General features: G+C 34.8%; 1 protein-coding gene across 3 annotated transcripts in view; it reads left to right on the top strand.

Moving 5' to 3' along the window:
- RNASEH1 (ribonuclease H1) overlaps positions 1 to 23,343 on the top strand; it is a 31,686-nt gene extending 8,343 nt beyond the window's left edge. For 2 of the 3 annotated variants that reach the window (XM_051976051.1, XM_051976053.1), the window contains exons 4-8: positions 4,815 to 4,914; positions 8,171 to 8,225; positions 10,814 to 10,898; positions 11,547 to 11,671; positions 11,910 to 15,124. In XM_051976051.1, the coding sequence (XP_051832011.1) occupies positions 4,815 to 4,914; positions 8,171 to 8,225; positions 10,814 to 10,898; positions 11,547 to 11,671; positions 11,910 to 12,002 (458 nt within the window). In that variant the 3' untranslated portion in view covers positions 12,003 to 15,124. Of the gene's footprint in view, positions 1 to 4,814; positions 4,915 to 8,170; positions 8,226 to 10,813; positions 10,899 to 11,546; positions 11,672 to 11,909; positions 15,125 to 20,453 lie in introns of those variants that run through there. The other variant, XM_051976052.1, reaches the window with a different exon arrangement.
- Positions 23,344 to 23,624: the final 281 nt, after the last annotated feature.

Genomic DNA, 23,624 nt, shown 5'->3' with positions numbered 1-23,624 from the left:
TGTTTACTTTGGGGTGGCTAACTGAATTGAAAATTTGTAAAAACTTGTATAGAACTTCATACAAAAGTAGGTAGAAAATTGATATATTCACTAGTTAAATGGGTACCATTTTGTGGAATTTTAAAAATTGTTCTTGTTTCATTTCTAAATAACAGTTTCTTTTGATTTGTTATATCTTTATATAAAATGTTTGTTTCTAAATATGTCTTTTTCCCTATTCTACTCATTTGTAATGAAGTTTTAAAAAGAGAAAAGAAAAAACAGTTCAGCAAAGAAATCAATATATCAGTTCAGTCTGATAGTATATGCAATCTTTCATAACCATACCTTCCATATCTTTACGTAACATTGTAAAGAAAGGAAGAAAATAGATTTCCTCAACTTTTCTGTGGCCAAGCTTGTTAAACAAAGCAATTCGTTTTCTATTTACACAATTTTCATTGGATTTATTGTTGACTTTCCTGATTTTGCTTCTGAATCAATTCATTTAAGTCTTCTCATACTTCTTTGAATCACATGAATCAATAAGCTTTATTATGAGCTACTGCCCTACATGTTAGATACAGTATGATGAATGAAAAATGCTAGCTTACCAGTTTGCATTCTAATGAGGGAGCCAACAAGTACATAAATATGTATAGACAGAATAAATACAAACTAGTTAACTACAAGGTAATTTAAGAGGAAGGGCACTTAGCAATTTGGGGATGAAAGGCATGTAGAGAGTGATTGTTGAGCTGCATCTTATGTCATAGTCATATTCTATTCCATTTTTGTGCCATAATTTATTTAGTTATTACCCAGTATATGGGCATCTACTTTGTTTCTGTAGCTTTCTATCACAAAAAGTAGTGCTATGTTTTGTTCTACATGGATCTTTTTTTCCTGCCTTGATTTCATTGGGATATATGCCAAGTAGTGGAATTTGACTATCAGAGTATGTGAGCAGCTTTGTCACTTGTTTTTCTCCTTCCCTCCATCCTTCTCTCTTTCCTACATTACTTTATAAATAAGTTGGGAGGAAAAAATCAGAGCAAAAGGGACAAACCATGGGAGAGAAAAACAAAAACAATAAAAAAGAAGTGAATGTTCTTTTTCTGGATGTAGATAGCATTTTCTGTCCAAAGTCTATTGGATTGCTTTGGATTATTGAATCTTTGAGAACCAAATCTTTCATACTTGATCATCAAACATTCTTGCTTTATTGTGCACAATGTATTCCTGGTTCTGCTTGTTTCACTCAACATCAGTTGATGTTAATCAGTTTTTTTTAATCCTAAATTGCTTTCAAGAAAAGTTGGACCACTTTAAAGCTTGATCAGTTATATTAGTATACCATTGACTATTTCCATCATTTGTTATCTTTGCCAATTTACTGGGCATTATTTTGACTTAAATTTTTAATTGTTATTTTCATTTACATTTCACTTATGACTTGTAGCAGTCTTTTTATGTGGTTAAAAATAGTTTGCAAATGTTTTGGATAATTTTCTGCTAATATATTTGAACACTTAATCATGAATGAATGTCTCTTGGTCTTTATGTTGGTATTAATACTGTATATATCTTGGCTTTCAGGCACATAAAAAGAGCAATTGAGGCAAATAATTTTTTCCATTTGACTCTTTCCTTTTTATAATATTACACATTGGTTTTGTTTGTGTAAAAGCTCTTCAGTTTCATAAAAGTGAAATTAGGTATTTTATTTTATGATAATGTCTATTCCTTGCTTTGTAGAGAGCTAGATTTTCCATGGACAGATTTTTGGGTCTGAAATCAGGAAAACCTGCATTCAACTATGCCCTTAAGATATTTTTTTTTAATTTTTAAAAATTTTTTTTAATTTAAAAATTTTTTTGCCCTTAAGCTGTGGACCCTAGGCCATTCAGATAATTTTTATTTGCTATCTCTCATGCCTAGAATTGTTATGCTTCCTCATCTTTGCTTATTGGCTTTCCTGAAGTCTCAGCTAAAGTCCAATTGAAAGGAAGTTTTTCTTCAGTCCTCCTTCATCTTCAGTCCCTTTTTCTGAGATTATATCCTAATTATATACCTGATACACACATATACATATGTATGTATGTTTATATTTTTAAATGTATATATGTCCTGAGATTATATACCTGATCTGGACACAGTTGTCCTCCTGTTGCCTCCTCAGGGCCTTTTTTCTTTTCTTTGCATCCTCAGTGCTTAGTCCAGTGTATGACAACATAGTAGGTGCTTAATAAATTCTTAATGACTGTCAAAGTATATGTTGTTTTAATGTGCATGATCTTAGCATATTCTTCTAGAATTTGTGTTCCTTTTCATCCTCAGTTAAAGATGTGGGTGAATTAAGCTTAAATTATTTGCATGATGCTGTTGGTGATCTTTTTGCAAATACTTATAAGCACTGTAATACAAGATGATCCAAGGTAAAGTGTTGTCTTTTAATCACTGAAAAAGATCAACTCTTCTGCTTTTCCAAGTTTAACCTGTGAGCCATTCTTCCATTTATCTGCAACTTCTGGTTTTGTTTTCATTAAGAATGTCAGGATTAATACAATTCAGTTCCTCCACTATCATGACCCTTGTTGCTTGTTAATTACTGGACAAGGATCTTACCATGAGAAAATTAACACCTAAATTAAAGTTTAGAGGATGTAAAAAGCTATGAGTGTCTTAGCACTTTGTGCGGTGATCATAGCAGAAATGGGGGCCTCGGTAACTCATGAAACAGTGTATCCAAAAAATTCATTCACCTAGTCTGCTAGTAAGACTTACATTAATCTGTATTACCTTTTCCTCTTGATATTTAGCTTTGTTCCTCCTAAGCAAGCAAACATTTCAAAATAAAAGGTTGTTGCTGAAACTATATCAGAACTTTCCTAGCATGGCAGATTTTACCAACCCATGTACTTCCTTGGCATAGCCTTCAGGAACTTAAAATAGCAACTCTGAGTTATGATGACATATCATAGTAGACATTGTCTTTTCAGATGAAATCTTAAAATTTAGGAAAAGAAAAACAGAGGACTGAAAATGAAGCTTTGGAGAAAGCAGAAAAGAAAGAACAGTCAAGTACCTAGAGATTGGTCAAAGAGATAAGAGAGTTAGAAAAGCGTGATGTCTTAGTTGACAACTAAAGGAGTGCAGAAGTTACAAAAATGCTAAGCACTGTGGATCTACTTAGCAGATTGGTCTGTTTTTTTAGTCAATTGGGTTATTTATAGTGTGAATGAATGACTGAATAAAGCATTTATTAAGCATTTACTATGTGCAAAGCACTACACATTCAAATACAAATGGATACTTTTCTAAGTATCCTTCTTCTAAGGATTCTTATGGGGGAGATAACACATAGCAAAGGTTTCAACTGTAAATTGGATGGAAAGGTCCCATGGTCTTTAAAGTCCAGTGGCAAAGCACAAGTTCCTGGTTCTTTAATGTCACTTCTACTGATAAAATCATCAATTTCTGATTGAATTATTTTACAGAACCAGGGGCTTTGGTGACAAGAACTTTTCTTTCTGCAACTACAAGAGCATTTGTCATGCTATATTTCCACAGAGCTTTCTTTCTGGTATGATAGCTGAGGGCCATGGGCTAGAAGCAGTGCTATTCCCAAGAGTCTTAAGTTCAGAGTTTTGGTACTCAAAGTAGAATGGTGCTTGCCAGCACATGCTGACTCCTGCCTTTCCTTCAGGGTGTCTTCATGTATTAGCTCAGTTGCCTGACTTGCTCTGTGGATGGCAATTGATAGTCATGGCAAGTCCTTTCTCCATAGTAATTGATTTTCAGGTGATAGCTGGGAGAGCTTCAAAAAAAAAATTTTTTTTTTGACAAAAATTTTTAATGATGTCTCCACACTGCAGACTTATTTATTTCAGTGATGTCTCTTCATTTCTTTCAGCAACCATATGGATAGATTTTGCATTTTACAACTGTCCAGTTTGGAGACATAACAAAAGATTTTCTTGTTTCATACCTTATTTAGACATACATACTCTTGTCTGCTTTCTGGTCGAAGGTTTTGGGATAAGGACCAAGAGTTTGATTTTTGTCAAAACAGATATTCCATCACTGACATACATTGCATTCATTCTCTTAGTAAATGGACTTAAAGGGTGGCCAAAAGATTCATTGTCCTGTGGCCCATCTGGCCATGAGCTTCTTCAGCCTTATCTAAGCTAATCATTGGTTAACATGTCCTATTTCCTTTCCATCCTTCTTTGTGTACAAAATCCTTCCCAACAGTTTTGTAGGACCTACGATAGCTATAGATTTTGACAACTTAAGGTCACCCTCATTCCTCCACAAATTATCAGGGGAACACTTCGCTGAAGAATTGGTGGCATAGATACTTGAAAAAATTTTTGAGGATGATTTAACATTAGGCAGAAAGCCTGATATTCTGGAAGGTCGATTATTATTGTATTTGGGCTCTGTGCATCATTTTTGTGCAGAGATGCTTCATGTGTAAAAAAGAATTGTGGCTTATGGTACACAAAGAGACAGTTTTGCTGTTCTCTGATGATCTCTCTTTCTAATTTAGAACCTAGACAGATGGTGCTTGATCACTCATGTGTGACCCAATTGCACAAAGTAGTTTCATTAACTCATTGATTTGCACATGAATGCTGGATTCCAAGAAAAAGGTGGGACCTAAAAGTGAAACCCCAGATAGAAAAATGAGGTTATTCTCCTTGGTCTTAAGTTGAATTCAGTTATCATAAAAATTCCTCATTAGAAATGATAGTGAACTTTTGAAAAGTAATTGTGTTATTAGTAATTTCCCTTGTGTAACATTGATCAGATTTTTGGTTTCACAGGAGATGCAGCTATAGTTTACACAGATGGCTGCTGCTCCAGTAATGGGAGGAGGAAAGCACGAGCTGGTATTGGTGTTTATTGGGGGCCAGGACATCCTCTGTAAGTAACATGTGGTTTTACTTTAAACCTTACATCAGTTTCTGAGATTCACATTTAACCCAGTTGTTTTGACATTTTAAAGCTTGTCAAGACTTATAGAATATGCTGTAATTGTTTGAGAAGTATGAGCACTGAACTGGGATTCTGGAGAGACCTTAGTTCAGATCCTACCTTCAGCACTTAGTTGCTGTGAGACCCTGGGCAAATATGTCATTTTGTTTCTCTTATTCTTGGTTATTAATAAAAATCACATGAAATACAGAAGTTGCATACCTCGACGCACGATGTAATATTACAGAATAACAAAATTTGGTAGCTGGAATAGGGCTTACTACTTTATCTAGTTCAATCTGTATGAAGAAAAGAATCCCTGTAATAGCATACTTGACAAATGATCATCCAACCTCCACTTGAAGACTTCTAAGAAGAGGGAAATTTCCACCTGGAAGCATCCTATTCCACTTTGGGGTAGCTCTAATTCTTAGGGAAGTTTTCCCTGACATTAAGTCTAAAATGGTTTCTTTACAGCTTCTTTACCCACAGCTCCTGGTTCTGACTTCTGGGGCCAGTGAAAACAAGTCTGATCCCTACTCTTTAGAACAGAATTCTGATACTTGAAAACAACTAATGGGGCAGCTAGATGGTGCAGTGGCTAGAACACTAGCCCTGAAATCAGGAGGATCTGAGTTCAAATGTGGCTGCAGACATTTAATACTTCCTGGCTGTATAACCCCAAGTGCCTCAGCCAAAAAAAGAAAAAAGAAATGTCTTGGCACTCAGATCTGAACACAACAATGAACACAAGTCCAGATGAGATCTGATGAAGGCACAGTGCAATGGACTTATCATCTTCTTGCTTCTGTCTCTCAGTACAACCCAAGATCACATTAGTTTTTCCAGCTGCCTCAGTCCATTACAGACTTTAAGGTTTCAGTCCAATACAACTCCCTAATCTTTTCCAGAACTGTTATCTGTCCTGTCTCCTCATCTTTTACTTGTAAAGTTGATTTTTTGAAAGCAAATATAATACCACATTTCACGTTGTTAGATTTAGCCTAATGGTCTAGCCTGTAAAAGATCCATTTTTGTGTTTTCTGCAAATTTTATGAGCAAGTCATCTATGTCTTTATCCAAGTTAAACAGCACAAGGCCAATCAGAGATCCTTGAAGGATACAGCTGGAGACCTCCTGTCAGAGCTGACATGAACCATTAGTTCATCAGTAGTCTTTGATACTGGTCTTGGAACTAGTTGTGAATCCATCTAATTGCATATTATCTAATTCATATCGTTTCACATTTTATTCAAGATACAATAGTAGTATCAGATACCTTATCAGAAGCTTTGCTAAAATCTAGATAAACTATATCCACAATATTTACCTCATCTACTATATTAGAGATCTTCTCTTTTCCATCTCAAATGGTACCTAAGGATGCAATTAATTTGATCCAGGTGATAATAACCTCACTTCCTGAGTCTCAACTCTACATCAGTCATTTTTCTATTATTATTTCAAGTAAAAAGATCTTTCTTTTTGTAAAAGCGAACAAACAAAAAAACACAGAGGAAAAGTAAAATTGAACACCTCTGTCTTCCCCAGTTGGCACTTATGATAATCCCTGCCACACAAGCAAAGGTAAATTCCTTTGTTCCTCCTTTCTCCCAATGTAGCTAAAAGATCAACTATTGTTTTAAAAGACCTAGTAATGTTAGAAATAAAACTGTTCCAGTTCAACATTATTAAGTTTTTAACCTTCAGAAAGATTTTAAATATGATTGAGAGTTTTCCTTTTCTCCCTTCGAACCTTGCATAGCAAGTTAATATTTCTAGTCAAAACACTTTGTGCCAAAATTAATCATCTACTTCAATGATTCACATACTCCCGAGCAGAGCAGTGTTTTTAAAGATTAGTTTTATTTTCAGTTTTTTTAATTCAATAGGTAGGAAGAACTGAGCCCATTACAAATATGTATAATCAAGTAAAACAAATTCTCTCCTTAGTTGTGTCCAAAAGGAAAGAAAAAATATGCTTCTATCAGTGCTCTGTCATCTCTGTATCTGAAGGTGAATAGCATGTTTCACCATGAGTCCTTTGGATATGTGGTTGTTTCCATTGTGTTGATCAGAGTTCCTAAGTTTCAAAATTGTTTATCTTTACAATATTACTGTTATATAAAATGTTCTCTTGGTTCTGTGATACAAGTCTTCCCAGGTTTTTCTGAAACTTCTCTTTCATTAAGGCAAGGGTTTAGGGCATCCATAGAGAGATTTCTCAAGCTATGTAAATTAATTTGGATAGGGAAAAATTACATCTTTTTTCACTAACCCTTAATTCTAAACTCTAACATAATTTCTTTAAATTGTGAATTAAAAAAACCAAAACGTTATTTTGAATTAACTTTATCACATTGCGAAAGAAGTATATGACATAAAAAGAGTTAGGAATCCTGACCCAATGAATTGATCCTTGGGCATGAAGTTATCTAGCTCTGGCATTAATTCCTAATTATCCTTGGTATATTTTGCAAAAATAGTGGATATAACATGAATTGCTCTTAAGAATTTTTGGTGCAAGTATATGTGAAATAGTTAAAATATTGAGCCACACAAATCCCAGTCTTGAAAGCATGGGACCTGAAAGAAATATTTAAAAGCCATTCAGCTAAGGATAAATTTATTTATTTATTTGTTTGTTAATTTTATTTTAAATATTTTAATTAATTTAATTTAATTAATAATTAAAAAATTATTTTAAAAAAGCTATCTACAAATAATGAGTTGGCCTACCAAGATTGCACAGCTCAAGTCCTGTGTTCCCAGTTTTTAATAAGGCACACTGTTCTTCTCTCATAGTATTACATATACTTAATATAAAGTATTTAATATGATGTTAGTAAACAAACATAATCTTTGACCTGTTATTTATAATTTAATTGGCCTAGTCCTTGGTAGGAAATCTCTGTCAATGCAGATCAACATTTCTTCAATTTTAAGTGACCTGTCAAGGATCAGAGGCAGGTCTTCTGACTCCAAGGCCAGCTCTATAGCATGCTGCATCTCAAGTGTGTATATCAGCATCCTTTTATATATATGTGTGTATGTGTATTTAAACAGGTTAGATTTTTATCTAGCACTTTATAATGCCTAAAGAATGCTTAATCTTTCACTTTTAATTTTTTCTCCCTTCCTTTCTTTTCTTCCCTTTTCTTTTTCTTTCCTCCTTTTTCTTCCTTCTCTTTCTCCATTCTTGCAGAAATGTGGGCGATAGACTTCCTGGGCGACAGACAAATCAGAGAGCAGAAATACATGTAAGTTATGAGTTATCACGATCTTGAATGCTTTTTAGATTATTATTTAAAGAAATTAGTGGATCTCTGATTAATAATTTAGTTTTTCCTTTACTAATTATGAAATGAAATCTAGTGCTGTATTTCCTAGATTATCTCTAATATTTCAGGTATAGAAAGACTTACTTAGTCAAAAAGTATTTTATTAAATATTTATCACTATGTGCCTGGCATAGCACCAAACACTGTGATAGAAAAGAGAACAATAATAGTCCTTGCCTTTTTTTCTTTATCTTCATTTTTTCTTTTTTTTTTTAAATTAGAGCTTTTTATTTTTAAAACATATACATGAATAATTTTTCAACATTAATCCTTGCAAAATCTTGTGTTCCAAATTCCCCCCTCCCCCCAATTCCCCTAGATGGCAAGCATGGAAGATAGTATAAAAGTAAGGAGTACCACATATGAGGAGGTTGGGGCCTGTAGGTGGGTCATAAAAGACAAAAATGTGAGAAGACTGAAAAGATATGAAGGGGACCGATTGTAAAAGGCTTTAACTGTGAGATAGAGGACTTTTTAATTTGTTCTTTGGTAATAGCATCCAGAGGTTACCGAGTAGAAGAGTGACATAGTCAGGCCTTTGGCAGTGGTGGAGAGAATGAATTGAAGGGAGAAGATTTAAGGCAGGTGAGCACTGTTTCAATAGCTACCAGGGAATAAAGGTGTCAGCTGTGGAAGGTGGGAGGAGAGCTCGCATAGCTGGCCCCGCCTTGGATGGGTGCGGTAAGTGAGAGGTAAGGGAGGCTAGGTTTCCCATTAAAGTGGGAAGATATTGGTTATCTTAGTTTAGATAAGGATCTATGATGACTTTAAGTTTCCAGTAGATCCAGGGAGCACAATTGTGATTTCTTCCAGTTCTATTTAGCACTGTAAGTAAGAGTGGCATTGTTGGAGTAAACCAGGGTTGGGGCTTGGCGAGGTACGATCTGCAATAGGATAAGGAAAAGAGAAGAGACTTCAGTACTAGATGAATGTTAGGGCTAGTTGGTTTACTAAATTAAAAAAAAAAAGTTTAGTCAGAGAAGGGAGATTATAGCCAATGCATGGGTAGGGGCCTAAAAAAGAGTTGTAGATATAATGGAAGTTTCAGAGAGGACAAAGAATAGGATTAGATGTGGGTTTTTTTCTTTCTGTTCATTTTTAATGCACTTTGCTTTATGAGTCATGTTGGGAGACAAAAATCAGAGCAAAAGGGAAAAACTATGGAAGAGATTAAAATACATACACACACAGAAAAAAGTGGACATAGCATGTGATTTACATTCAGTCTCCATAGTTCTTTTTCTGGATGCAGATGCACTTTCTGTCCAAAGTATTGGGATTGCCTTGAATCACTGAACCTCTGAGAAGAACCAAGTTTTTCATAATTGATCTTTGCACTTTTTTGCTGTTATTGTGTACAAAGTATTCCTGGTCTGCTTGTTTCACTCAGCAGCAGTTTATGTAAATTGTTCCAGGTCTTTCTAAAGTCAGATTGTTCATCATTTTTTATAGAATAATATTCTATTATCTTCATATACCACATAGCTTGTTCAGTCATTCCCCAGTTGATGGGCATCTACTTATTTTCCATTTCTTTGCTACCAGAAAAAGAACTGCTATAAATATTTTTGCACACATGGGTTCTTTTCCCTTCTTTATTATTTCCTTGGGATACAGACCCAGTAATGGCATTGCTAAGTCAAAGGGTATGCACAGTTTGATGGCCTTTTGGTCATAGTTCAGATTGCTGTCCAGAATGGTAGGATCATTTCACAACTCCACCAACAATGAATTAGTGTCCTAGTTTTCCCACATTCTCTCTAATATTTATCATTCTCTTTTCCTGTAATCTTAGCCAGTCTGAGAGGTGTGTGGTACCTCAGAGTTTTAATTTGCATTTTTCTAATCAATAGTGATTCAGAGCATTTTTTCAAATAATCCGTAGAAGATGAATAATCCAATTTTGTCATCTGAAAATTATCTATATCCTTGACCATTTATAAATTGGGAAATGACTTGTATTTTTATAGATTAGATGTTTTAAGTTTCCAAAGTTGGAATGTTTGAAGATTAACTTAGGATGTGGAAACACAATCTGAAAAAGGCTTTTTTACCAAAAAATCATAAACTTTTTCATATATATTATTTCCACTTAAACTACTGACATATCAGATAGAAAATAAAATGACTATGAGTCACTTAATCTTTCCTTTTCCTCACTTGTAAAATAAGGGGATTGAGTTAGATTGAAGATTCTTAGCATCTCTGTTTCAATGTAACTGACTTCCTTTTTGACTTTATTTTATGCACTTAGTGATATATTCTGAGAAGAACCTTATCATTCTGCCAAGAATAGACTTTACCAGACTGCCAAAAGAGTACATGACAAACAACAAGAAATTCTGTAATAGATTAGAGACTAAAGTCCCTTCCAGATAAAAGAATCATCACTTCTGTGAACCTAGTACAGTATTAGATGAGAAAAATATTTTAGTCATTATAAACATGAAGTATTGTTGTAGGTTAACCATATTTTCATTATATAATTATGAAAATATCTCTTCAAGGCTGCCTGTAAAGCAATCGAACAAGCCAAGAATCAAAACATCACTAAGCTGGCTCTTTACACAGATAGTATGTTTACTATAAATGGTAAGCTATCATTTTGTTTCTTATAGTGATTCTTATATGTAGAAAGACTAAGACAGTTGTTTATCTTTAAGAGAGAGGTATAGATGACTACCTGAAGCTCTTCCAAGAGGACAGTTCAGCACAAAATATCAAACTGGTAATAGGGTTGGTCTAGAGCAAGAAATCTTAGTCTGTGGCCTGCTAACTTAAAAATATGTATATTTTCAATATGATTGATTTCCTTTGTAATTCTTTGCTTTTTGTTTTATTCACTTAAAAACATTATTCTGAGAAGTCCACGATTTCACCAGACTACTAAAAGTATTTTTTATGCTGAAAAAATTAAACATTTTTTCCTGGTTAAGAGGTTTTTTTGTGAGTTAAATTCATCTTTTGGATGATTGGGATCATCCAAGGATCCTTCATCTTGAACAGAATTAACCCCAACTCTCACCTGTTCTGGAATGCCTTTTGATCCATTGATCACCTGGACATTTTTTGCAAGGGTATATAGACTTAGAGGCTTATAGATAGTAGAATGCCAAAAGATATGTTGAGGACAAAGCTATGAAAATTCCTGGAAAAGTTGACAATTCAAGAAATTGAAGATAAAACACTACGAAGTTATTTGTGAATGTTATAATGACTGGTTACACTTTAACTGTTCAGGTATAACAAGTTGGGTTAAAGACTGGAAGAAAAATGGCTGGAAAACAAGCACAGGAAAAGATGTCATTAATAAAGAAGACTTTGTTAAGCTTGATACACTTATTCAAGGCATAGACATAAAATGGGTGAGTAGTTAAGTGTGTTTCGTTTGATCTTATGTTCAGTTTACTTGAAGTATTTATATAATCTTTCTAAATAATTTAATCTTTTAAAAATTAAAATAGTAGTTGCAAAAAGTTAATACACTTTTCATGTAGACATAAATTTAGTGTTAATTCACAATACTTTTTAAGGTTCTTTCATTAATAAAAGTAATATTATTGACCAATGACTAACTTATTATTTAAACCCATCTTTCAACAGATCCATGTACCTGGTCATTCAGGGTTTGCAGGCAATGAAGAAGCTGATAGATTAGCAAGAGAAGGAGCTAAAAAACCACAAGAATCAACATAGCATAATTTTAATAATCTAATTAAAGAGCAAATCAAGTGCTCTTTAGTCATTTGCATGAAAATTTGCCTACAAGACACGAAGCAGGTGGACTTGGGAACGTTCTTGTTTGATTAGAAAAACTGTCTAGTTTTCTACTGAGATATGGTTCAGCATTTTAAACTCCCCTTCAGTTTACCCTGAATGCATATCTATTTGTCATTGAGAATTGTTTGGGATTTCAGCATAAAGTAGATGTAGCTGACTAAAAATTAAAGTAACTTCCTAGGTTTAAGGTTTTTTTTTTTTTTTTTTAGGTTTCTTTGTAGCTAGAATAGACATGAACGTGATACTATATTTCAAATGATTCTTAATTTGATTGGTGTAAGCACTCTAAAAAAAAAGATTGCAAGCTCTAGCTGCCTGGATTCGTTGTTAGAATTTGGGTTTTCTTGTTTTAACAGAAAAATTTACCAGCATGTGTGCAGCCTCACTTCTCTGAACTTAGCTTGGTTGCTCTGTGGATGACACATGTACAAACAAAGTTCATGACTTTCCAGCTTGGTAGGGACCTATCAGATCATAAGACTGGTAGAATTACTTTCTACAACCTAGAACCACTTATAATGACTTTGTCTTGGCATTGTAGACTTTAGTGGAAGATATATGTTATCATATAAGTATAAATAAACCCTAAGAAACAAGTTTGCACAAATAAAACTTTCTTTGGCTGCTCATGTGAAAATGCTGCATAGATTATCAAGGAATTTGTGATGCCTCTTATGATTTGGTTTATAGCTACATTTTAGATATTAAAAATATAGTAAATCCACAAAAACCTAGTAAGACCTTTACAGTGACAATCTTGATAATTATCCTTTTGTTGTCTTAAAAAGTGAAATAAAACATCAGCATTTTAAACTTGATTTAAGGGCAATTTATATTATAATTATGAAACCTTCCATAGAAGTTATCAGATATTGTCTATACTAGTGGTTTAAAAAAAAGTAACTCATTCAGATATTCCTTCTTTCTCCTTCTCAAAAGTAGGTCTTCTCTTATCCCTAGTCTTCTCAGGAGTATTGTAAGTAATTTTGAGAAAAATAAATGTCACTCATTCTTTACTTGGAACAGCCTATATATAAAAGGGGGAGAACCAACCTTCTTGTAGCTTGAGTAGCACTCTTCAGTAACATGGCACCAGCCCAATTTGGATTTCACTTCTGTCTAGTTTTGGCTCTGCCACTGTCCCTATATGTGACTTTGAGCAAGTCCTGGATCCTTGGGAGTCTCAATACAGGGATTGGACTAAATGCTTAAATTTCTAGACTGTTTTTACACTCAACTTACTTGAGACAAAATTTTGTACTTCTATGATAAAGTTGTCAGGAAAAGCCTACCTCTTCCTTCTAATTTTCATTTCCCACTCAACAAATTTAGTGAATTAATGATCAGTGTTTGGCCAAAGCATGTATTTAATTTTAAATGTTGATTGTGTATAAATGTTTGTTCTTGTAATTTTATTTATGATTATATGTTGCTTTTCACATAAAAATATGGTACTGATTTCCTAACTAGGCATGTGCTTTTGAGCACATTTTTTTGTGTGTGTTTTGTTTTTTATTTTTTTGGTTTTCTTTTCCATCCAAACTACTTTCTTGCTCAACTAGCATCATGACAAATCACACTTTGCTAGAATGAATTAACTAGTCTACTTAAACATCTAGTGTCAATTGGTAGTATTAATCTGCATAATTCTATCAAAACTCAATAACTTATTTTTAAAGAACATAATGAATAAATATCACTTGTTTACCTTGGTGACAGTTTTCCTTATATAAAATTTGAATGGTGGCAGTTTAAATTTGATAAACCTAAAATGAAAAAAAAAAAAAAAAGAATTTTTACATTTTAAAAAAGGAGTCATGATCACTGGGCTTTGAGATATTTATTATGGACATAATGCCCCGTTTTTGATTTTTTTTTATTCAAAAAACATCAGATGTCCTAGATTTAATTTTTACAAGTCTAGTTGATAATGAAGTACCCTCAAAGAATCAGTGGCTTAAATGACCAATGGTTATTAAAACATGCCTCTAATAGAGAGCAGTACAAGTTTTTAATTTTTAATAGTGGCCTTCTTATATATGTACTTTTATGCTACACAATGTTAGGGCATAGTAGATGGAGTGCTGAACTTGGCATCAGAAAGCCCTCAGTTCAGAGCTTGCCTCAGACATTAATTGTATGATTGGTCTGAACTTTTTTGTTTGTAAAAGAGTTATTGTGATGGTCAAATTTAAGACATATATGTATATGTCTGTGTTTATGTGTATTTAAAATGCTTTGTAGATCTTAAAGGACTAAAAGGTAAGCTGTTATCATTAGACATATTCCTGATAGATTTTTATAAATTGAGGCAGGAGAGGTCAGTTTTAACAGAATTTGATTGTCAATTTTATAGGTAATAGGAATTACATTTCTTTATCTCCCTGATATGGTACCAGGAGGATAGTGCATTCCTTTCTTCTTTTTCTGGACAGCTGCCCGGTGCTCTGAATAACTTTGCCTAAAGAGAAGTCTGGAAGATGGTGAGACATTTGTGTTAAGTGAAGTACTTTTGGGGAAGGGAACTAAGGAAAGGAAAAATATCATTAGTAAGTCATTATGAGCCTACATGAAATTGGAGGGAGAAACCCAAGTAAGATGTAAGGAAGAGGATGTTCCTCTAGTCTCCTGGAGCCCTGTTGTAAAAGATCTGAGGCTGTGAAACTGACTCTTTCTTTGCAGGCTTAATGAAATGGAGTATACTGCAAATCTTGTTGTATGAAAAAAGTCTAGAATAATAAGTGTTCACCCAGAGAAAGTATTACAGAGCTGGTCCCTTAAGAGTGTAATTTGCAAAAAAAAAAAAAAAAGGAAAATTGACCAGCAATGGAAACTAGACAACAGAGTCCTTGGATAAACTACCACCACCTTCAAGAGGTTGATGAAAGCTTCAGGAAACGGTTTGACGGCTTGGAATCAGGAGCAACAACTAGTAATACTTGTCTACTAAGAACTAGAGTAGTAGTTCTTAATGTGGAAATTGAGCTTTTTAAAAAAAATTTTTGATTGTTATTTTAATAAAATTGACTTTTAATACAGTGTATCTCATTTAATGCATTTTAAAACATTATTCTAAGAAAGGATCTTCACTAGTCTTCTAGAAAGGGTCCATGATATACAAAAATTTAATTGCCTCTGATTAGAGGGGGAAAACTTTCCAAAGTGGCAGAAGAGGCAGAGAAACCAAGGAGGGAATACTAAGGTTTCCCCATCCTAGCCCTGCTCAGAGAAGTACTGTACTATACTGAATTACCAGAATTGGAGAAAGTGCCTAGAGCCAAACTCAGAAACACAAAATTGATTAGAATAAGGAAATGTTAGAACTAGAGTTGCCAAGCAGTTGGATATGCTAGCATTTTTTATCCAGGGAGTTAGTTACGTCTTATTGATATATTTTAAAGGTTCAGTTTGATAAACCCTAGCTAGAAAGAGCCTAAGTTATCTAGTGCACCTCACTCATTGAACAGAATGGTTTAGAATAGTTTATGAGTTGTTAGGTGATGCACAAGTATTAAGTAGGGAGTCATAAATAAAATCCAAGTTCTCTGATTTGGGAATAAGTATTTTGGCTACTAACCCACAGTCCGATCCTTTGGGCAAGTATTTGACCTTCTGGGATTGTTACCTTATGTGTCAAATGGAAAGAAATGCTTGCCTAACTACACACTTTTTCTGATGAAACTACTTTTTAAACCATAAACCATTATTTGTATTTAGAAAACAATTTTAAAATTAAAAAAAAAATTCCCAGGATGGGGAACTGCTTAATTTGTCAAAGAAACTTGGGATTCTTGAATGTCATTGGGGCAGGGAGAGTTTCCAGTTCCAACCTCCTTCCAGCTGTTACCTGGATCAAACTGAACTCTGTCCTTGCAAATAACAGCTTCAATTGAATTGGGAAGACCAAAAGCAGATTGCAAGAATCAAAGAGTGTGAGATAAACAGGTAACAAAATAAAAGGTAGCTTTTGATAAGAATTTATATGTGAAAGCGGGGAAGGAGCTAGGATAATAACTCGAAGGTATGGTAGCTGAAGGAAGTGAAGGTTTTTTTTAATGGGTTATATTTGGCATGTTTGTAATTAATTTGAAAAGAAAGCAATAAATAAGGAGAGATTTCTGGCTTAAAGGTGGCAGGTTCTAGAGCTCAGAGGAACCCAGATCTCCCACAAAACACCCTAGCAGATTTTTTAAATTTTATTTTTCTAATACTTTGCTTTATGAATCATGTTGGGAAAGACAAATCAGAATAAGAGGGGAAAATCATGGGAGAGGGGGAAAAAATGAATATACCATGTGTTGATTTACATTCAGTCTCTTTTCATTCTTTTTCTGATTGCAGATGCATTTTCTGTCTCAAGTTCATGTAAATCTTTCTAAAATCAGCTTATTCATTTTTTAATAGAACAATATTCCATTACTTTCACATACCACAACTTGTTCAGCCGTTCCCCAATTGATGGGCATCTACTCCTTTTCCAATTTTTTGCTACCACAAAAAGCGGCTACAAACATTTTTGCACATGTAGGTCCTTTTCCCGCTATGATTTCCTTGGAATACAGACCCTGTAATGGCATTGCTGAGTCAAAGGGTATTCACAGTTTGCTAGCCCTTTGGGCATAGTTCCAAATTGCTCCCCATAATCATTTCTGGATCATTTCACAACTCCACTCACAATGTATTAGTGTTCCGGTTTTCTTACATCCCCTTCAACATTTATCATCTTTTCCTGTCATCTTAGCCAACCTGATAGGCGCTTAGTAGAGCTTTAAAAATAAAATGCATTAAATGGAACAATGATACAACCAAAATAACTTCATCTGGGCAAAGATCACTGCCAAGATTCTGAGGGAAAAAATTTAATTACAAACATTGCAAATTATAACGCAGATAACATGAAGTGAATCAAAACCTCTAAACAATGTCGCTTTAACATTAAGCATTAAATAATTACATCAAAACATTTTGCATAACAGCAAAGTGACCTGTATCACCATATCAAGCTTAACATCATTAATTCTAGGCATAAGAGAATTAAAATAATCTTTCAAAAATAAAAACAAATTTCAATAATAGAGAAGTAACAGCCAAAAGAAATCATTCAAAAATTAATTCCCATAGATAAAGTATCTATATATAAGGAATAACTAGGAATTGTGTGGTCCTCACAAGTGAAGGCAGAGGTTGCTGCAGACTAGAGGTCTGTAGGATCTCCCAACCAAAGAAACAATTCTGGATTCCTCACGGTCCCAGACAGTTTGGTTGTGTGACAAGTGGCAGGTGTCTTCATGGGTATGCAATCACTCCTTTTCTTGATATGCTTCATTTCTGCCTCAAGAGCTTCTCTCTGCTAGATGGGAAAGGGTGGGAAGGGGAGAGGGAGTGTTTGTAACCAGTTTCCATACAGCCTCTCCTACAAAGACTATGGAGTCTGTTACAATATTATTGAGTGGAAATAGAATCTTAAAAGATTGGCAGTTTGGACAGTTTAATTGGACAGTCATTCTGGAGAAACTGTTAACCTGACATGATAGAAGAGATTGCTAGGGATACAGAAAGAAAAAGGATGAAGAGAACTTCTTTCCTGAGGGAACTGTCTTCCCTTTACAAAAACATTTCAAAGAGAATTCTTGACAGACTCTGGTTGAGAGAATTGATAACTGTTCGCAGAACTGAAAAGTCTATAACAGTGATTAAAAGTAACTTTGGTTATAATTGTTATATTTGATGCATTGTAAATAATTATTTACATCATATTTTATTTTTTGTGACTATAAATAGTAGAGCCATTAACTTGATGTGTATTTAAATCTTAGATCAGGAACTTGATATGGAGACATGTAAAAGCTTATAGGAAGAAGTTTGTTCAATTATTAAACAAGATTTAATAAACAGATTATTTTGTCAACGAATAAGTGGTCAAGGGATATGAACAAAATTTTTAAAAATATTTTTATTTTTCCCAGTTACATGTAAAACAATTTTTTACATTTGTTTTTAAAACTTTTTTAAAACTTCACTTTCTTCCTCCTTGCTTCCCACCCCCCATTAAGGCACATGTGAAGTTATATAAAATATTTCCCTAAAAGTCATGTTATACAGTTTTTCCCCCAAAAAAAAGCCCTCAAGAAAAAATAAAGTTAAAAAAAAAGGTATGTTTCAATCTGTATTCAGACATAATTAATTCTTCACCAGTAAGATAAATGTAAATCAAAACTATTTTCCAGTTTCATCTCACCCAACAAACTGGCAAAAGTAATAGGAGATGGAAATGTTATTGGAAGTGTTGTGCAAAGATAAGTATACCAGTACATTATTGATGGAGCTAAGAATCAATAAGATATTTTGGAAAGCAATTATTCAAATAGACTATAAAGTGTTCATGCCCGTTGAGTAATCCAGAGATTACTCTATTAGACATACCCCAAAGAGACATTAATTAAAAGAAAGTCATCCTGAACACCAAAACATTTGTAGCAGTGATGAGGTCCTGGGTAGCTAGAAGGTCCTTGACCAGGAGCTGAATTACCGAATACAATCTGGGAGTTTAGCTACTTCTGAAAGGATCCTCTCAGTTTCTAGCGGGCCTTTTGTTAAGTGGACTTTTGATTACAGTCTCACCCCTGGCAGAGATCACCAATAACTCCCATGCCATACAATCAGTCCTAAAGTTGTTGGGAGACTGGGAGCGTCCTTGTGAGTGCTTGCCTCGTGGGAGCTCTCCACAAAACAGTCTTCTAGGCAAGCACAGGCTTAGCACTGCGTGGCCAGCCCGGCCCTGGGCCCGGAGCCCCATTTTGCCAAGCTAAAACAGGTCAGACGGAACTGATTGCGTTTCCGGAGTGCCCCAGCCCGAGTTCCACAGGCCCACCACAATTAGAGCAGCACAGCTCTGGAGACCATCAGCTTCGCAGACAGTCAACACCTCTTCTCGCCTGTGCTTTTTCTCAGCCTTTCTACCAACCGAGCTAGCAATGCATGTCGGTCAATCTCTGTGAACGCCTCTGGAAGTAGCCGCCAAACGGAGGGTCGTTTTCCACGGCTTTAGAAATGTTCACATTATTGCGATGTGATTGCACATGTAGATAATGGGGGGTGATGGCTGGTGGCGTTTTCTTGGCCAAAATTAGCACAAGCGACAGAGAACCGACCCGCACCCGGTCACCTGCCCGTCTCAGAGCTGCCCTGAGTTCACAGGCATCTGTGAATAAAAAGTCGTGCACCAACTTGCCCTCCACTTGGAGGCGTGGCTTACAGAGTTTGCAGGTTGTCCGTGCAGCAGCTGACCTTGCTTGTTGAAGGCATCCAACCACATTGCTGGGAAAAGTTGGCAAAAAAGCAGATAGCCTTGCTTCACTCTGTTGGTGTCTGGGAAAGTGCAAGACCATCATCCATCATCTAAAAGGGGGCAAGCACCCCGCTGTGGAGTGAATGCATCATACTGATGACTTCTCCAGGCCACCAAATTTTGCCATCATCTTCCATAAGCTCTCACCACTGACAGCATCAAAGGCCTTGGGCAGAGGGACAACCATTGCATAGAGCTACCAGGTGTTTTGCCATAGAAGAGCCTAATTCTGGCATTCAAAATCTCTTCTTTAGTTGGAAGCTCATCTAGCAAGGAATTGATTTCAACCTCAGGTAAACAATGGCTTCAGCGCTGGTTGAGAATGTAATGTTCAATGTTTAACATATATTGGATTACCTGCCATCTAGGGGAGGGGATGGGGGAAGGAGGGAAAAATTTGGAACACAAGGTTTTGTAAAGGTCAATGTTGAAAAATTATCCATGCATATGTTTTGAAAATAAAAAGATTCCAAAAAAAAAAAAAAAAAAGAAAAGAAAAGAAAAGAAAAAAAGAGAGAATGCTGTGTTCAGTCCCTTTTTCCAGGATCATGTTCTTTGCACTAATCAATATGGCTCCATCAGCACTGAGTAATTAAGATGTACCATAGGTCTTTGGCCCATAATTAACCTTTAGAGCATCATAAGAATGCTTTTGAATGTTTCTATAAGTAAAAAATTAAATTTCATTTCCCCTCTTACTGAGCCAAGAATCCTGCTTCTTTCAAAGCTTCTATTTTATTTTGTATCACTTGTTTCATTTTACCAGGGTACTTTTTTGTAGTCAATATGTCCAGGTCATCCTTTTCTCTGAAACTCTACTGGGGTTGCAATGGAATTAGTATCTTCTTCTGGATTTATTTACCTGTTGTGTCCCTTTTAATCCATAGTATTTTTTCCTTATGTTCACCATTCATGGTGAGTTTCTGATATCCTCACAAAAGAGCTTCAAGGACAAGTCTGGGCTCTGGTCCCTTCTTAAACAATCCTGAATCTGAAATTGGACTCTCTTTGTGTTACAGGTCCCAACCTGATGATGTCCTGTGCACCTATGGCAGGTATTTTGCCACACTCTCAAGGACAGGCATACTTTGAAGATATTGAAGTTTTGGTTTCAGACCATTGGCAATAAACATTGCAATAAAGCAAGTCACATGGATTTTTTTGTCTTCTTAGTACATATAAATATTAAGTTTGCATCATACTGTTGTTTATTAAATATGCAATAGTATGAAGTCTAAAAAATGTACATATCTTAATTTAAAACTACTTTATTGCTAAAAGTGCTAACTCTCATCTGAGATTTCAGTGAGTCATAATCTTTTTGCTGGTAGAAAGTCTCACCTCAATGTTGATGGCTACTGATTGAACAGGGTGGCTGCTGAACGTTAAAGAGTCTGTGGCAATTTAAAAAAAGAGAGAGAACAATAAAGCTTGAGGCTTGAATTGATTCTTCATTTCACTAAAATATTTAGGGGCCATTGTATGATCACTAATTGGCCTAATTTCATTATCATTGTGTCTCAGGGAATAAGGAGGTTCAAAGAGAAAGACAGACAGACAGACAAACTGAGACAGTCACTAGAATGATCAGAACACATACAACAAATTAAGTTCTCCAATTTATATAGACTCAGTTCAAAATAATTATAACAATAACATCAATCCAGAAAAACCTGGAAAGACTTACATGAACTGATGCTGAGCAAAGTGAGCAGAACCAGGAGAATATTGTACATAATAATAACAAGATTATGTGATGATCAACTATGATAAACTTAGTCCTTCTCAGCAGTGCAGCGATCCGGGCTAATTCCAATAAATTTGGGATGCAAAATGCCATCCACATCCAGAGAAAGAACTATAGAGACTGAATATAAATTGAAACATAGTATATTCACTTCTTTTTTTATGTTTTTTCTTTCTCATGGTTTTTTCCTTTTTTTATGTTTTTTCTTTCTCATGGTTTTTTCCTTTTTTTGATATTATTTTTCTTGTGTAAATGACAAATAGGAAAATATGTTTAAAAGGACTGTACATGCATAATATAATCAGATTATTTGCTATCTTGGGGAGGGGAGAAATAAGGAAGAGAAGGAGAAAAAACTTGGAACACTAAATTTTACAAAAATGAATGTTGAAAACTATCTCTACATGTAGAGGGCTGCAGATAGTGGGGAAACTCTGAGTGAGGTATAAGACCCTTCAGCCCTGAGAAAACCTGCTAAAAATATCTGGTTTGGCTCCCCATTTTCCCTTTGGAATTTCTCACCTCCCTCCCTGAGAACTCAGGGAGGGCGTGACCACCTGTGTTCTACTTGAAGCAAGGGATACTTAACAGCAGGGTATTTACTCAGTGTGATTGATGAGATAATGGTTTTCTAGTTCACATATACTTAGTGTGATATAATGATGTAATCACTCTAGTTTGCTGTAATGATGTAATCATTCTAGTTGGCATATACTCAGTGTAATGTAACGATGTAATCAGACTGAGGTATTTAAAAGCTGAGAGGACTGGAGACAAATACTCAGAGAAGACTCAAACTCAAGCACAAACTCACACTCATACTGGGACGAGGACTCAGACACAGAGGAGACAGAGAAGATGGAGACAGAAACAGAAATCCTCCTGTTGGCTCTCCTGTCTTCATCACCCTTCCATCTAAGACCAAGGCTCGTCCAGAGATCCTCCAGAGAGCTAATGCGGACATTACAGCTACATATATTTGGAAAAAGAATATACTATTGAGGGGAAATGGTAACATCAAAGATCACTAGTCACAGATCACCACAACAGATATAATAATAATGAAAAAATTTGATATATTACAAGAATTACCAAAAAATAACAGCGACAATGTGAGCACATACTGTTGAGACAATGGTATCAATAGAGCCATTTGAGGAAGGGTTGCCCCAAACCTTCAATTTTTAAAATATGCAATATTTGTGAAGTACAATAAAGTGAACTATAATAAAATAAGGTATACCAGTACCTAGGTATGGCCCTAGCCATTTATGATGGCTGTATATTATAATGAGGAAGAGGCCATAACATTAAGCTACTGCTGCAGAAAGGGGCAGAAAGGAAAACATGTCATAAGAGGGCTAGAACCATCCAATTTGTGACCCAACTAACATACAGGTAAAACTAGAAAAGTGGTTACTCAGAGGACAGTACTAATGTTAGCCCTATACTATATGTCTTGCATACCTTTATTGATGCACAGGGTTTTTTTTTTTTTTAAGTTTTATTTATTTTAACATTCAGTTTCTTAAAAGTTCAATTCCAAATTCTCTCCCTCCAACCCTTTTCTCATCCACTGGAAGGGCAGGAAATATGATATATTTATGTACATGTTAAAAACTACAAGTTTCAAAAGAGATCTAACTCAGTTTCAATTGATCAATGATGGACAGAAGCAGCTACACCCAAAGAAAGAACACTGGGAAATGAATATAAACTACTTGCATTTTTGTTTTTCTTCCCGGGTTATTTTTACCTTCTGAATCCAATTCTCCCTGTGCAACAAGAAAACTGTTTGGCTCTGCATACATATATTGTATCTAGGATATACTGCAACATATTTAACATACATAGAACTGCTTGCCATCTAGGGGAGGGGATAGAGGGAGGGAGGGGAAAAATCAGAACAAAAGTGAGTGCAAGGGATAATGTTGTAAAAAATTTACCCTGGCATTGGTTCTGTCAATAAAAAGTTATTATAAAAAAACAAACAAAAAAACCAAACTATGTTTCAGAATTATGATTCTGCTTTTTTACTTTGCTGTTTATTATGATGTATATGATGATATTTGCCATATAGTATAACAACAAATTTCTGTTAGATATGCCTTGTTTTGCTGTTTATTTGTATACTAATAAAAATGAATTTTTCCATATATAAATTAATGCACATAATGTTTTGTAGGATTTTATGTAGGCTTATTGATATCATTATTACTACTTTGAGGGCTTTTTTGTTGTTATTTTTATTTGTTGGTATACTATGGTGATTCTTCTTTTATCATGGTATGTATATATAATACATCCTACATGTAATTTAGAAACCTGGTTGCTGAAGCACACTTTCAAACACTGGTTTATACTGAATTTTATCTGTTGCATAAAATGCTAGTGATGATTTTTATAAACAATTCTATCAGATGATAACCTAGTGTGCTGGAGT

The sequence above is a fragment of the Antechinus flavipes genome, chromosome 2 (assembly GCF_016432865.1).
Source record: "Antechinus flavipes isolate AdamAnt ecotype Samford, QLD, Australia chromosome 2, AdamAnt_v2, whole genome shotgun sequence".
Taxonomy (NCBI): Eukaryota; Metazoa; Chordata; class Mammalia; order Dasyuromorphia; family Dasyuridae; genus Antechinus; species Antechinus flavipes.
The sequence above is the reverse complement of the archived record's forward strand: the minus strand, read 5'-3'. Positions and strand labels throughout refer to the sequence as shown.